At 39.4% G+C, this 15274-nt stretch overlaps 1 protein-coding gene across 1 annotated transcript; it reads right to left on the reverse strand.

The window, feature by feature from the left end:
* Positions 1-5708: 5708 nt before the first annotated feature.
* LOC128473656 (protein-lysine 6-oxidase-like) lies at positions 5709-14400 on the reverse strand. The gene is made up of 7 exons (XM_053455909.1): positions 13117-14400; positions 12584-12692; positions 9706-9843; positions 9465-9621; positions 8531-8626; positions 8199-8314; positions 5709-5854 (listed from the first exon to the last, which is right to left on the reverse strand). The coding sequence occupies exons 1-7, from the start codon at positions 14087-14089 to the stop codon at positions 5848-5850; spliced, it is 1596 nt and encodes a 531-aa protein (XP_053311884.1). The 5' UTR covers positions 14090-14400; the 3' UTR covers positions 5709-5847.
* Between the last annotated feature and the right edge of the window lie 874 nt (positions 14401-15274).

Genomic DNA, 15274 nt, shown 5'->3' on the forward strand with positions numbered 1-15274 from the left:
AAATTATGTATGTTTTACTGGTATATTAATTGGGGAACGTGTAAAATACTTAATTGTTTTGTCCTACTTTACATCTGGCACAAGGACATAGTGAATTATCAGGTACACAATAAAATATATAACACAAAAACGCTAAGACATTGCTGTTTCCCAGTAGCAGTGGTGTAATGTTGCCAAACATTGTTTTGTCTTTGTTTTTTTTTTTTGTTTTTTTTTAAATGGATCTGTCACTTTTTTCCTAAATTAGAATTGCAGTTCTGTAAACTAAACTTATGCCATATTTACTTCCTGGTCTAATGCTGTGTACTGTTATTCATGCCCATGGCTGTCTGTCTTCACTTTGGTTAAGTTAAAGATAGTTGATTCGTTGGGTCAGCCTTTGCTAGGGAGTGGTGAGGAGACGGGAAGTAACGGTAACCCCTTAAGGATAAAAACGCTTTAAGCACTTTTTGTTATGTCTTTGTTCAACTATAATTTTCCTCTTTTTCTTTTTTTTAGTTTTCCCAAGCTAATTATGTTTTTTTTACAGAACAAGATAGGCTTTTGTTTAAAAATGTAAACTATTGTTTTTTTGTTTTCCTTCACATTTTGGGATGTGTTCCAGAAGGAAAAAAGTTAACTGACAAAAGATCCCCATGCACTGTTTAAAAATACAAAGGAATCAAGCTAGAAAAAGAAATGCATTGATGTACCGTATTGTCTCGAATATAGGCCGCACTTTTTCCCCCCACTTTAAGTCTTTAAAGTGGGGGTGCGGCCTATATTCAGGGGCTGACGCCCGGGACATGCAGTTCCGGGCCCCTGGCAGGCAGCAGGGTTAGGATACAGATCCCCCGCAGGGGACCTGCATCCTACTCTCTGATACGCTCAGACAGCCTCCAATGCTGGCACTTTCCACGGGGGGAGTGCCAGCACGGGAGGTTGTCTAAGCGCATCGTGCAGACGTTCACCGGCAGCAGCGATGCGTGTAAATGATGTGCTTTAACAATCTCCCTTGCCGGGAATTCCCACAGGGGGAGTCCCGGCAAGGGAGATTGTTAAAGCACATCGATGCGTTCTACCAAGACACCCGGGAGTCTGCTCTGGTAAGTCGTGGGGGGGGGGGGGCGCAGAGTGGCAGCATATCTCGGGGGGGAGGGGGAGGACAGTGGCAGCATATCTCGGGGGGGGGGGACAGAGTGGCAGCATGTCTATTAAAAAAAATTTTCTTTAAAAAAGCACCCAACTTTTAGGGTGCGGCCTATATACGGGGGCAGCCTATATCCGAGCCAATACGGTATCTCCAAAGCATAAAGCGAAATTTGAACTGAAATGTGTTCGACAGCCTCGTATTATTATTATATTGAAATTTGATTGACACAATGGCTGCACATTTTGGCATCGTACGTTGAACATTTCAAATAGCGTTAGTCTATTGCCCAGGTTGCCAACACGTTCTCAAAAGTCAGGATGGTATCTGATACTGAGTGAGACAGATACAGTCTCTGCTGTTTATATTTAGAATTTTATTGTAAAGTTGGGGAGTTTTCAAAACCTAGTAATAACAATCTTAGACGCTGAAGGATAGAGGCTACCTAGTCGGTTAAATAACTAAATGGTGCTATTTCTATGGTGAATACAATCTTCGTTTGAAAAGTGGAGGTTAGCAGTTGTCCAGATTTAGCCCGTGTTTATTTAATTTTGGGGCAAGGCCCCCAATTATGGGACATGGATCCTCTGCTCCCACAGGAGGGAGACACCCCGGGAGGATATTATGTAACCTAGTAGGCCTGCATAGTGAATTTGAAGTGGCTCTGTGTGGCTGTAATGACTTTAAGGTGGGTCGGTGTGGCTGTGTCCCCTGTCAGCTTGCCCCCGTACACAAGCTCTCATGTAATGAGATTGTTTGTAACATAAACCTGTGTATCCCATAATTCTGTCCCGATGTTCACTTGAACAGTGTCTCTTGTGCTGCCCAAGTTCTGTATCTTTACTAGTATACAACAAACAATCTTGACAGTCAATTGGTAGCTTTAATACAATGAAACATAAAAACTGTCAAATGTGCTTCAGAGTGTGGCTGAGAGAGTCTTAATGCTGGCATTCTAAGAGTAGAGGATGACAGAAGATTCATACATTATTTTTTCTTTCTTCGGCTCCCTCACTTACATTGGAGAAGCCTTCATGTGCTCTATGCAAAAGGAAAAAAAATAATTCCACCACCCATGATTGCTTTTTCAATAGCAGCAGGCCTTGCCGGCTACACCTCACAACCTTGCTGCCATGTTCCTTGCTGCTTGGCTTTTCCTTGGGCCTGATTAACAGTCTTCCTGAATTTTAAAGTGGTCTTTTGTATTTAGATTTTCATGCTTGCATAAATACTGTATATATGTTTTTTTCTTTCTTTTTTTTCTAGCTTTTTTTTTAAAAAAATTTATATTATATAAAACATCCTCAAATAGAATTTACACATGAAATTATATATACATTTAACTCCTTAAAATAAGCTGACCCATAAGCTACAAAGGAAATTGAGTATAAATGCATCCTGATCTATTACTGTACAAAAATAGGAATTTACAGTAACACAAAAGCTTTTTTTTTTTTCTTTTCTTTTTACTAATAGTTTCACAAAAATCATTTGTGCAACAAAGGCTAATATCACAATGGACCTTTCCTCAAGCTTGTAATATAAATCACAAGTATATATCCCAATCTCCATTTGAAGTACGCATTGTCAAATGTATTTTTTTTTTTGAAGCTCTGCCCAAATTATAATTTCCAGACATGACCTCTAGGATTAGTTTATTCTTATTTTCTAAAAGTAACCTTTCCAGCTCACCAGTTGTCCCACTTTACTCTTTGAGGACCAAGACTTATTTCCACACTTTCTTCATACTGCAGTTTAAGTATGTCTTTGTTCAACCATGATTTCATGCGTACTCCATTTTGCATACCTACACAAGTTGTGGACTGTTTAAAGAAGAATCAGGGTTTTTATTTGAAGCCAAATTCATAACATATAAAACAATATTCGATAACACCAATATAGAAAAAAAATACATATTTTTCTTATGCTTGTTTAAGCTTACTTCCATAGCCTAGATGCCCTTTTTACTTAAAACCCATAGGTCTGTGAGCTGTTAAAATTACTTATCTCAAAGTATTTTATTTTTCTTTCATTCCTCCCGGCCTCCTACGTTTTCTAATTAACTTCTTACATTGAAGGTATAGCTTCTTTTTATATATATATATATATATATATATATATATATACCGTATTTGCTCGATTATAAGACGACCCCGATTATAAGACGACCCCCCAAAATCAAAATATTAATTTAGGAAAAAAACAAAAAGCCTGAATATAAGACGACCCTATAGGAAAAAAGTTTTACCAGTAAATATTAATTCATGTAAATTATTTTTTCATGTTTAATAAAAGCTATGATTGAGAAAAATATATTTTTTTAAATTTCCTTTTATTTGCCAACCTGCCCCCCCCAGTTATGCCACTCTGCCCCCAGAAATGCTTTATACCCCCCTATTTGCCACTCTGCCCCATGATATGCCTTATACCCCTATATGCCACTCTGGCATATAGGGGGTTAAAAGGCATATCATGGGGCTGAGTGGCATATAGGGGGTTAAAATGCATTTCTGGAGGTATATAGGCATATCATGGGGCTGAGTGGCATATAGGGGGTTAAAATGCATTTCTGGAGGTCCAGAAATGCATTTTAACCCCCTATATGCCACTCAGCCCCATGATATGCCTTTTAACCCAGCATGTACTGGCTGCCTTGGCTTGATAGGAGTGTGATTGCTGTTAGCAGTTTGATATATATATCAAACTGCTAACAGCAATCACACTCCTATCAAGCCAAGGCAGCCAGTACATGCTGGAACCTGGGGATGATAGTAGTGGGATTACAGCCTCCCTATGCCATGCTACAACCCCCACCCCCCTTACACATCCATGCTATCACACACAAACACATTTAAATACTCATTCATTCCATTAATCACACATACTTCACACATTAAACACACATTAATCACACATACTTACCCAAAAACCCTCCCCCATCCCCTTACCTGAACTGCAGATCTCTCACTCGAAGACTTCTGCAGGGGACCGGCTGTAGAGCAACTTCTCTGGCCCCGCCCCCAGAGGAGGGAGGGGGAGATAGAGCTCTGTGAGGACGCTGCAAGCTTCCTGTCCTCCTGCTTCTAACAGAAGAGACGCTGCTCGCGACCGGTAAGCAGCATAGCCCCAGCAGACATTTTTTGGGGGGTCTGAGAAGACGACCCCGATTATAAGACGAGGGGTATTTTTCAGAGCATTTGCTCTGGAAAAAACCTCGTCTTATAATCGAGCAAATACGGTATATTCCACTTTTTTTTTGTCCCAGGGGTACAGAAGGAAAGAAGGAAGGGTAGGAGGGAACAAAATTAGGGGAACCATCACAGCAATGCCAAGATGACACGGTCAATAAGTTACAGTACACTAGAGGTAAATATGCGATACATGTAAATGCAAAGGTGTACAGGCATAAAAACACTTTGTAACACGTATAGTGTACCGTCTGCACGTAACAGCATAAGGCATGGAAACATAAAACCACGAACAAACGCCTCAAGCAGAAAAATTACCTAAGCACTTACGAAGAGTGTCCACCCACATACAAAAGCCAGTGGAACCAGGTAGCAGTGTAGGCATCCCTTTGCTTTATAGAGGTAGCCGAGAGGTCCTCGATCACCCTGATTTCCTCCACTTTAGACATCCACGCCTGCAATGTCGGAGGGTGATCCGACTTCCAATTTAAAGGTATAAGGCATCTTGCAGCGTCGAGTAAATGTCGAACAACAGACCTCTTGTATTGTGAAATAGAAAGCGAAGTGTGGTGTAAAAGCGTAGGGAAAGCCTGAAAGGGCGGGGGTGAGTCGGTGAGCCCCGAGATGACACGGTAAACCTCTCGCCAGAATACTTGGATAACGGGGCAGGCCCACCAGATATAGAGCGCGGAGCCCACATCACCTCCGCAACGCCAGCATGTGTCGGAGACAGTCGGGAACGTGGCATGCAACTTTTTGGGCGTGCGGTTCCAAAGGGTCAGGATTTTATAGTTCGTCTCTTGCGTCTTGGTGGCCCTAGAACTCTGGTGGGTGAGGTATATATTCCACTTTCATATTATATTATATTAGTCTTTAATATTATATATTAAAAAAAAAATCTTCAATCCCTTCACAAGTCATTACTTAATTTTGCGTTATAATGAAAAAAATCAGTCTGTTAGCCTCAAGGTATATTATTTTTCTCATGGAAAATGATTTGCATGCCGGATGGAAAAAAAAATGTTTAAAGACTGTGTACATTCGTTTTAGTGAAAGACAGTTCTGTTTTTGGACGCTAGCACTAGCTGAACCCAACATAAAATCATTATTGATGGCTCAGTAAGTGATTTATGAAGACTACTAGAAATTCAACAAATAAAATACAGATCAGATATAGAAAATGAACAAAATAATTTCCTTTATTTCAGTCTAAAAATTGCATATAACTTCGTATCACAAACAGACAGAAAATGTATCAGAATTTTGAAACAAATACAAATGTACGGCCTGCAAGATGAGAATATTTTTTCTTAAACGTCTGCTTCAGGGGGGACATTTAAATTACACGGTTAATGTAAATGAAAATACCTGTGGGATACACATTTTAAAGGTCACATACTCTGGATCAAAATATAAATGTCTTTTTGAGTTTTATCCTTCAGATGGATGACATCAAAATCACTTTAAGCTTCTCTTAAACTTCTCAGAGAGAGTGCCGCGGGCTCATAACCGTACAGACTGTTGCAGGCATCAGATGCTGGGGAAAGAGATTACAATTTGAGCTATTTAAATTCACTCACACAATACAAAGTAACCTAACCAATAGATTCAATATGCTGTTTTATTTAGACAAAACATTAATTCTTCCCTCTAGTATGATGGCGTGTAACCAGACCTGCCCTTTTATGTTTCCTCTAAAAGTTTTCACACATAAAGACAACATAGATGGTTTTTTTTTGTTTCATGGCAGCAACCTCTCGGCGCCTGCTTTTTTGTCACATGATAAGTGTTCCTGGAAAGATTATGGAGGAGGCAACATTTTACATAATTGAAGAATCATATCTTGGAAGGGTACTTACTATACTGGGCTGATGTTTCTAATGCATTTAGTTTAAAAAATGTTAACTTCAACATGCACAGCCAACTAAGCCTAGAAGTCATTCACCCACACTCACGCTCTCACACTCTCCCTCTCTCATGCTTGCTCACACTCTTATGCTCTCATTCACTCTCACGTTCTCAGTTACTGTCTCTCACACTCCCTGTCAATGTCTCCCTAGCTTTTCTGCCAATTGCTATCGTGTCTCTGTCTTGTTTCATGGAGAAGGAGTGGTGTAGAAACGCTACTCTTTCTCTGCAAATGTATCTGCAATATTCTGGCCTCTTAAAGCACTTCCGCAAAAGGGTGGAGCCACGGTGTGCACAGGGTCAGCCCCCCCGTTCCTTTAAACGACACAGAGTGAGTGTGCACAGGGGGTTCTGCCCTTTTGCGGAAATGCCTGAATACCGAGGAGAAAGAGGACAGAAGAACAAGAAAAGCCAGCAGAAGAAGTGGAGCTGCGGAGAAGGAGACATGGAAGCGGTCAACGGAAAAGGTAGAGAGACATTGACACAGAAAGTGAGTGAATGAGAGAGTGTTAGCGAGAGAGTGAGACTGTCAGAGCAACAAAAGCAAAAACAGAGGACCTAAGGACCAGAGGTTTAAAATTTTTACTATATTTTTATTAAACAATGATTCCTCTTTTCCATATTTGATGAACCTGCACACACTATGCGTTGTTTTGTTAAGGAGAAGTATGACCTTCATTTAAAATGATAGAAATGCATAAAACATGACCATATTCTATACTGTAGGTGCCACAGGTCAACAATGACACAATTTATGTTCAGCAACATCTCCTGATGGTCATATCCATCCTTTTACATATTACCCTATATTACATATTTTTTACATATTGGCTTAATGGGTTTGAGGCTAGTGGTTTTTTTATGATTGTTACTTGGTAGGGGCTAAGGGAACTTATATTTTATAACTTTCTTTTTGTTGATAGGTTTTGCACGGCTAAAAGCCCCTTTGGGGACCTCTCATACATTTATGAAGTCAGTGGTGTCATGGTGACATCACTGGGCTCCCAATACATGTATTTATTAGAATTTATTTCCTTATACATTAATTTATATTTCATTTTCCCCCTAATTATTTTACTTTTTTCTTTCAATTTTTTATGAAAAAATGAGATGCCCCTGCCACTGCAACAAAGTCAGAACGTATCTGTACGTCCTCAGGGGCGCAAAGGGTTTAAGGTATTCACAGAGTACTTTAATATGCATTCTTGCATAGTAAGGGAGTCAGTGACATTAAACTGTCCCTTTTAGCATTGCCTTTTGGCTAAGATTAAGTGAGTACCTGGTAGAGAGGACAGTGCTGATCCTCTGTGGATGCAGGGAAGCAAGAGGTGTTTTAAGTGAGGTGGTAAGAGCTCCCTATATATACATGGACCCTTCCTCTGCACTTTTTTGTTCTTCCATACTGGAATAGTCTATGGGTGCTATTGGTTTTTTAGTACCAGCCATGTGCTTGGACCTGGCACTGCTTTTCCCCTGTTTTTTCCCCTTTTAACATACAGTACTTTTTGTTTTTTTGAGAACGTGTGATACCTTTATTGAATCTATTTGCATTACTTGCAAGCACTAAAAATGCCACAGTGGATCCAAGTCCCTGAAGATTCTGCTTTTTGGTAAAGAATACCAGTTGACCTTTTGGGTCCCACATCTCCTTGAGGAATCCAGTGGGCCCCCATCTTCAGGTTTTACCGGGGAGGAAAGGAAAGGGCTACATATACCTTCAGGGAGTGAACCCAGAAGAAGAAGACTGGGGACTTAGTGTTCCTCTATGGCTCTACAAAGGCACAGATACCATCACAACGTTCACTGGGTTAAAGCACAACATCTAGGTTTTAACCTAACTCACATCCTTATTTTATAACTCTTTCATCTGCTTTTAGACTATACAGAAGGCAAGCTAATTAAAAAATGTTTAAAGGAATTAAGAAACACATATAAGGGAATATCAAAAGGACATATCTAAAAATAATCAATACCTGGAAATGCGGCAATTACGTGTAACCACGTGGTTCCCAGTGTAGGTCAGATCACACCGCACTGCATTATTGGTGAAATCAGACTCCTGGACCTGGAAGTTTGGGTTCACGGATACCTGCAATGCAAACATGTCACATGTATACAATGCTACAAATATAAACTTTCCAATGCATATCTAGTATACAAAACTAGCTCAAGTGGATCTGTCCATACACTAATTACACAAACACATACTGTTCATGTGGCATGTCAGCTACACAAAAGGAACACTTTACAAAATACAATGTATACAGCTGTACATACAAAATATCTATTGGGTGCGAATACATACCTTAAGGATATACCTTCCTGGGAGGACATCTGTGATATCTATCCATTGACAATCAATGTTGGCATGATATGTGTCATAACATCCTGGGCTCAGACCCTGGCATGAACAATATCATATAAGGAAAAAATATATAAATTATTAGATACAAGTGTTATTATTAGATCAATATTTAAGGTGGCCCTGAGTATGAAAGACAGGAGTACATAACAGATACACGCAACAGATCCAGGTCAGATTCAATGTTTCAATGCAATAGCTTTTAAGAAGCCTTTCTATGACAACAAAGATGTGCATCCTGAGCTAAATGTGGCTATAGGTTACAATCAAGCATTCTGTCAGAAAACGTGAACAGAATTTTATATGCTAAAAAATGTAACATGCTAAAAATGTTAGGCTTGCGGCTGGGAGAAGTAGATTGCTGGAGTCGGGCCTGGCTTTGAAGTATACCAGGTATTTATTTATAAAACATGTTCACAAAACAAGTAGTGTTAAGAGGATAACTTTATGAGCTAAGTAGCAATGTATATATTTTCTTCAAGTGTCTCGAAATCTTGCCATTCTAAGTTAATAACATTTTCACCCTGACACTACTTGTTTCTTGTATTTCCATAGATAAAAACTCTCAACTTATACTGATAATTTATTTAATGGTTTATATATTACATGTGTCAAGATGCACTAAAACTGACAGAGATGAAATTATATTTGCCCTGTAAGCAGGTTTATAATATGGAGTATTCAGAGGCAGTAAACTTTTGTCTAGATTCAAAATGGCGTACAAGGGAGTCTTATAAAAAATATTCTGGTACACGGGATCACAGGCTCCAAACTTTTTAAAATGTGCTGGCTAAGCACGTGTTCTATTATATATTAAAATTTTTGTGGTTAGAAACCACTTTTTGTCTCTTTATATGTTGCATGTGAAAAGGATCACCTGTGTATGTGTAGTGCATGCATATCTCCGTCTCACTCCTGGGTCACAGGTTGTGTCTTCCAGACAGAAGCTGGCTTTATGACCTTCAGCCACTTTACGGAAAGTTACGGCATCCAAAAGATCATAGTGACTGAAGGAGTCCATGCTGTGGTAATGCCTGGATGGGACAAAATTAAGAGAGGAATCCAGAGCAGCTAACACCATGCACAAGGAATCTATCCATCAGGTAAAATATACTCACTGGTGACAGCTATGCCATTCCCAGGCATGGCTTGGTTTCACTGGTAGAAAGTCTGCTGTCCCACGGTTTTTCACCCTCTGAGGGAAACGTAGCAATACCCTCGAGCTTAACCCAGATACGGTTGAGGAATAAGCAGATCTGTGGCAAAAAAAGCAAAGCAGTGAGAATTCTTGGAAATGTACTGTAAGGAGTATGGTGGTGAGAACATGGAAGGAGAGTGTAGGAGAAAGAGTAGATGTAAAAGCAAATGTCAATGAGTATAGAAAAGTACAATAAGGGAACATGCATACTAGACAATCAAGAATGCTAAACATCACAAGACTTCCAAAATAATATCAGAGAGATGGGTTCTGCTCAGTAAATACAGATGTCAAATAGTGATATATGTCCTACTGTTATTAATATTTTTTAATATTTTACACAGCGCAGCACTGTACAATGGATAGACAGGACATAACTAATATTTAACATAACATGATCACATACAGAAAGAGCAGGTGAGGTGGGCCCAATATCTATACAATGAATATTCAGTGCTTTCAAAATAGTTTTGTAGGAAGGAGGAACGGTTGAACAACAGAGTTGCCCTTCTACTCACTTCACCCTCACAAAGATTGCCTGAACCAGTCAACAGTGGAGAGGGAGCACCTTGGAATCACCCCGAAAACAACAATTTAGGGTTATATGGACATTGCTGTGCTTGGTGGCCTGATTGTGGCACTCGGCTGCCTGGGCAGGGTATTGTTTATGGTGATGAGATTATCTCCTAATCTGATAGAGTTTGGATATAAGGCTGTGTGTTTTCACAATAAAGTGTTCTTTGTTTTTCACCTCAACATGAATTCTGTCTGATGCTTGGGGTGGGCTGCTGTAATCACTTACTGTCAGCTACAGCGCCAGCACGGCTCCATTCCATCAAGTCCTGCTTCATCTCTCTATCGCTAGTTCTGTCTAGTACAGAGAAGGTTAATCTCCTAAATCTCGGGAAGGAAGCAACATTTGGCGTGTGTACCCAGTCGGGGTACAGGACCTCCCGTCACAATTACAATTAATACAATTTAAAAACAATATGGAAATAGTTTCTTGCCTAGCCAGAAATAAAATACAATGAGTATGGGAAGCACATGTATCTTATTGAGTTAATAGATATATTGGACCTATTGTTACATATGATGAAATCCAAGGCAAGCTTCCATCAATGGGTCACACACCCTAGCCCAATCATATGTGTGCCGCCAGCTGATGGGCACCAGTATATTAAATCATATCCCAGCCCTCTACACCAGCAGGCGGCACACAGGCTGGAAGAGAGGAAGAGTTATTGCAAGGGTCTGGGTTGGCCATAGAGGCTGGTCTCAAAAAGCAAGATATATGTTGAAGGTAACCATAGCAGCCCATGGCCAGTTAAATTATTTGTTATTATTGTTTTTTTCTCCCTACCTAATGCTAAAACCCAGCAGTCCTCTGTGTTGGGACCCAATGGAAAGCAATGTAAATTAAGGCAACGTAGATGAATATTTATAACAAAGCAACTGCACGAGATATTGTCAAATTGCACAACCAGGAAGATGTGAAGTTGTACAGACAGGTTAAATATCAGATGGAGCTGAAACGGTTCATGAATTGATGACTGACAAATCTCTTGAAAAGTACCAATGTGTCTATGATAAAATCACTGATCAATATAATGCAAATAACCAACTTGTATGATAAGCTGAGCGCCATTGACCAACAATGATCGTAAAAAAAAGACAAAAAACCTGAGAAGGTAAAACCCCTCCATATACCTAATCCAAAGATACCATATCATACAATAAGATACCATTAGCTAAACATGAGCTTGTATTTATAAGCATATCATACATATATTGAATTATATTAATGTTGTCAAATCAGTCAACATTTTCATAAATCTAACAGAGGGAGCCTGGACTTCTTTCAATTCCAAAGGATAAAGAATTATGTGCTGACCCCTGGAGGAGGCAAAAGTGTGAAACTTTTTAGATTTTTGAATTGAGGTCCAGGTTTCTTCTGGGCGTTAATTCAGATTGAGGCAAGAACCAATCTATTTATCACCTAAATATTTTACTAAGTGTCTTTTATTGTTATTATTTTATAGCACCATCATATTCTGCAGCACTGTACAATATGTATGATATTTTAAATTATTTATTCCATTAAGTGGAATTATACAACCCTTTAAATTATCTCAGAACTGTTTGTCTCATATTACCTCATAAAAGGCTATGTAGAATGTCAGCTTTCTATGGTTTTTTTTTCTTTCTTATTATTTTCATGTCCTATTCTTGTTTGCCAACTTAAGGTTTATAGCTTCTTGGTGATTTATCCTCAAGTGTTTGTGTTTCATTTGTATAGATCAAATTTTTGGTGTTAATTGACTTGCACTATTACTATATCATTTCACAGACAGGCATATTCACTAGTTGTGCGTATAAAAGTCCAGCCCAAGTGAGTTTTCCTTACAAGAAAGCCTAAACTGGCCATACCCAAAGCATACTTAAATCCATGAGACACATTTTAAGATACAATTAATTGTGCATTGCGTATTGACAACTCAGCCCTCCTTTTAGTTGAAATCACTATATTTGACGTCATACATCATGATGATATTGGGGATGTGAATGGTTAAACTCTTCTGTAATCTTCGTGGTTAATGAACACTGAATGCTCTACTCAATGCTCTATCACTTCTTATACATTTTACATTGTCATGTAATTTTGTTTCCAATTGTTTACAATTTAATTTTGCTGCTACTGTAGAATCCTGCCTATGTTTACAATATAAATGAGCATCAATACGTGTATACTAATATAGCAGATGGAAGCACAGCGGTGCCCTCCAGTTTCTATTTCTCACCTGGCCAGACAATTCTCCTCTGCTGCACACCAGAGGTTATACAAAGGGGCCCTCTGAATGTAGGTGGACGTTTGGATAAAGAGGGCATCAGGAACCAGGTCAGGGAGGCCTAAAAATCAACAGTGGGACAAACAACAGATATTTACACCAGAAGCAAAAGTAGGCTGGAAAAAATATTGACAGGACCAGAATTAAAGAAATAAGGATTGATCAGTCCATGGAATCACTTTATTATTAAATTATTCAAACTTTTTGACGCTGCAATTGTAATGTATCAAGGGGTTAGGTCTAGAAACATTAAGATCATCCACTTTTTATACACTCTTTAGAGGCACAGCAAAGCATCACAACAAAAATTGAATTAGAGAAAAGAAAAATGCTTATTTTTGTAAGGTACAAATGAATTAAATATAGATTAGATTTTTGTTGCTTTCCAAAAACTGCCTGAAGTATACATAATTCATACAAATGTCTAAATATAGATTCAAGAATGGCATCCGTGTGAAATTTGCTAATGATCAGGCTTGTCTTACCGTACTGAAAATAGTTGGTCCCGGTTCTCCGGTTTGCCACATTAGGCATCAGGAAGTTTCCGTTTCTGTAGCGGTTTCTAGGATCATCCGCAGCCATTATCTGCGTGGGAAGTGGGGTCCCCACGGGACGAGCCTGTGGCGGGATGTCCAAAACGATCTCATTAGCACCTGTGTGCACGGCATCATTCTGCCGGAGAGATGCCGTTTGGGAAACCTCATTTCCCCGAGTCGGCTTTCTCTCCGTTGCACCGCTTCTTCGGGAATCACCCGTAACCATTGCCTGAGTTACTTCGCTTCTTTCGTCATTCTTCTCTTTAACAATTCCGCGAGTGTTATCAGTCCTCTGTGTCGTGATTCTCTGGTTGACATCATTCCTCTGTGTCGGGCTTCTCGGTGAGCTACTGCTTCCCTGTGCTACATTATTGCCCAGGGTTACATTACTTTGTATCGGGATTCTTTGAGTGACATCACTGCTATGGATGCCATCACTACTGTGCGTGTTAATATTCTGTGGGATTTCACTTGGCAAAAATGTTCTTGGGGTGATATCCGTTCCTGATGATGGGTTTACATGAGTGACCCCGGTCCTTAGCAGATGACCCTGTGTACTGCGACCCCAATGGCTGTTTACTGTGACTTCTCTGGTCTGCTTGGGTGCCCTATCACTCGTAGTCATAGGAATTCTTATGGAAGTTGGCGTAACTGCCCGCTGCCGGTCGTTATATCCACTCCTGGTATCGCCGCGCACACCCTCTAATCTAATGCCACTATACCTTGCAGGTGCTCCACGGTTGTTCATCTCAGAGATGTAGAAGGTCCCAGGTCTGTGGTCAGAGCCTGTGCTCTGAATGCTATAAACTCTTCCATTACTCTCCCAGCGGAACCTGCGGCGCCAAGAACCCCGAGAGGTATCTTGGTGAGCTCCTCGGGAGAAGAGGAGGAGGATAAGGGGAATAATGTTAAGTGGGTACATGAGGTCAGCTTCTTGCAACTAGAGGTTCAGACTTAGTCGTTGCTCCTGTTCCTGATCCTTTTACAGTTCTTCTTTCGATCGGTCCATTAATCACTTACGTGACTATTTTCACAAGTCTCTTGAACCCTTGTCTGACTTGCTTCAAGACACAACCGATTCTTTGTCCGCTGAGAATGATTTGTGAAGTGGAAACAGTTCTTCACCGGCATCTGTCCCTCTGGACCTTGGTGTCTTCACGGCTGTGCAGATCTCTGATGGTTACTAGTACTTTACCATTTCTGTTCCCTTCCAAATAAATTCTCCTCCTGGGCTCTCTGAAGTGACTGCTTGCAAATCAGTCATGTAAGGGCAGTCAATTCTAGATACAACTCCCCTCCTACTAACATCCACCTCTGCTGCTAATATCCACCCCCCACTAAAATCTTCAAACCCTTATTGAGGTTTTCTTTAGAGTATATTTATATATGTATATATATATATATATATATATATATATATATACACACATACATACTCTAAATTATTATCTATAATTTCAACATCTCTTCTTCTTGTCTTAATCATCCACCATACAGGTCAAATGCTTTGTGTTATTTTATGGGATATCTGTGCAACTACTATTAATGCCTTAACATTTGTTAATAAATACTCAATTAAAGCCATTATACATACACCCCACAGTATCATTTTTATATTACGAATTTCTTGGTAGCTCGTTTGCTTGATCAAATTCCTAACAAAATGCACAAACAACACATACAAAATTTACTTTTAATATAATATATATTTTTTAATATGAATATAATAAAGAGGTATTGCTTAGGTGTCATGTTAATGAATCGTGTTAATCTGTACTCTGTACAATCACTGTGTAAACTGGTTTGATTTCTTCTAACCTGTATCTTTTAAGGTATGATATGATCATTGTATCCTTTTTGCATTTTTTTGTATCACAAACCAGGCCACATGATGAGAATAACCTTTGTTTTTTTATATGTGTTTCTGCCAACACATACACAGCTGAAAATGCCAACTACTGTTTTATAGATGCTACAACACACTCAGCTGTGTACACATCAGTGTAAATGCATGAAGTATGCAAACCCCAAGTGTAGTAACATAGTTTGTGATTGCATATAACCAACAAATGGACCATCTAGTCTTCCACTATAGAAAAATAATTGA

Source organism: Spea bombifrons, chromosome 1 (assembly GCF_027358695.1).
Source record: "Spea bombifrons isolate aSpeBom1 chromosome 1, aSpeBom1.2.pri, whole genome shotgun sequence".
Classification (NCBI taxonomy): Eukaryota; Metazoa; Chordata; class Amphibia; order Anura; family Pelobatidae; genus Spea; species Spea bombifrons.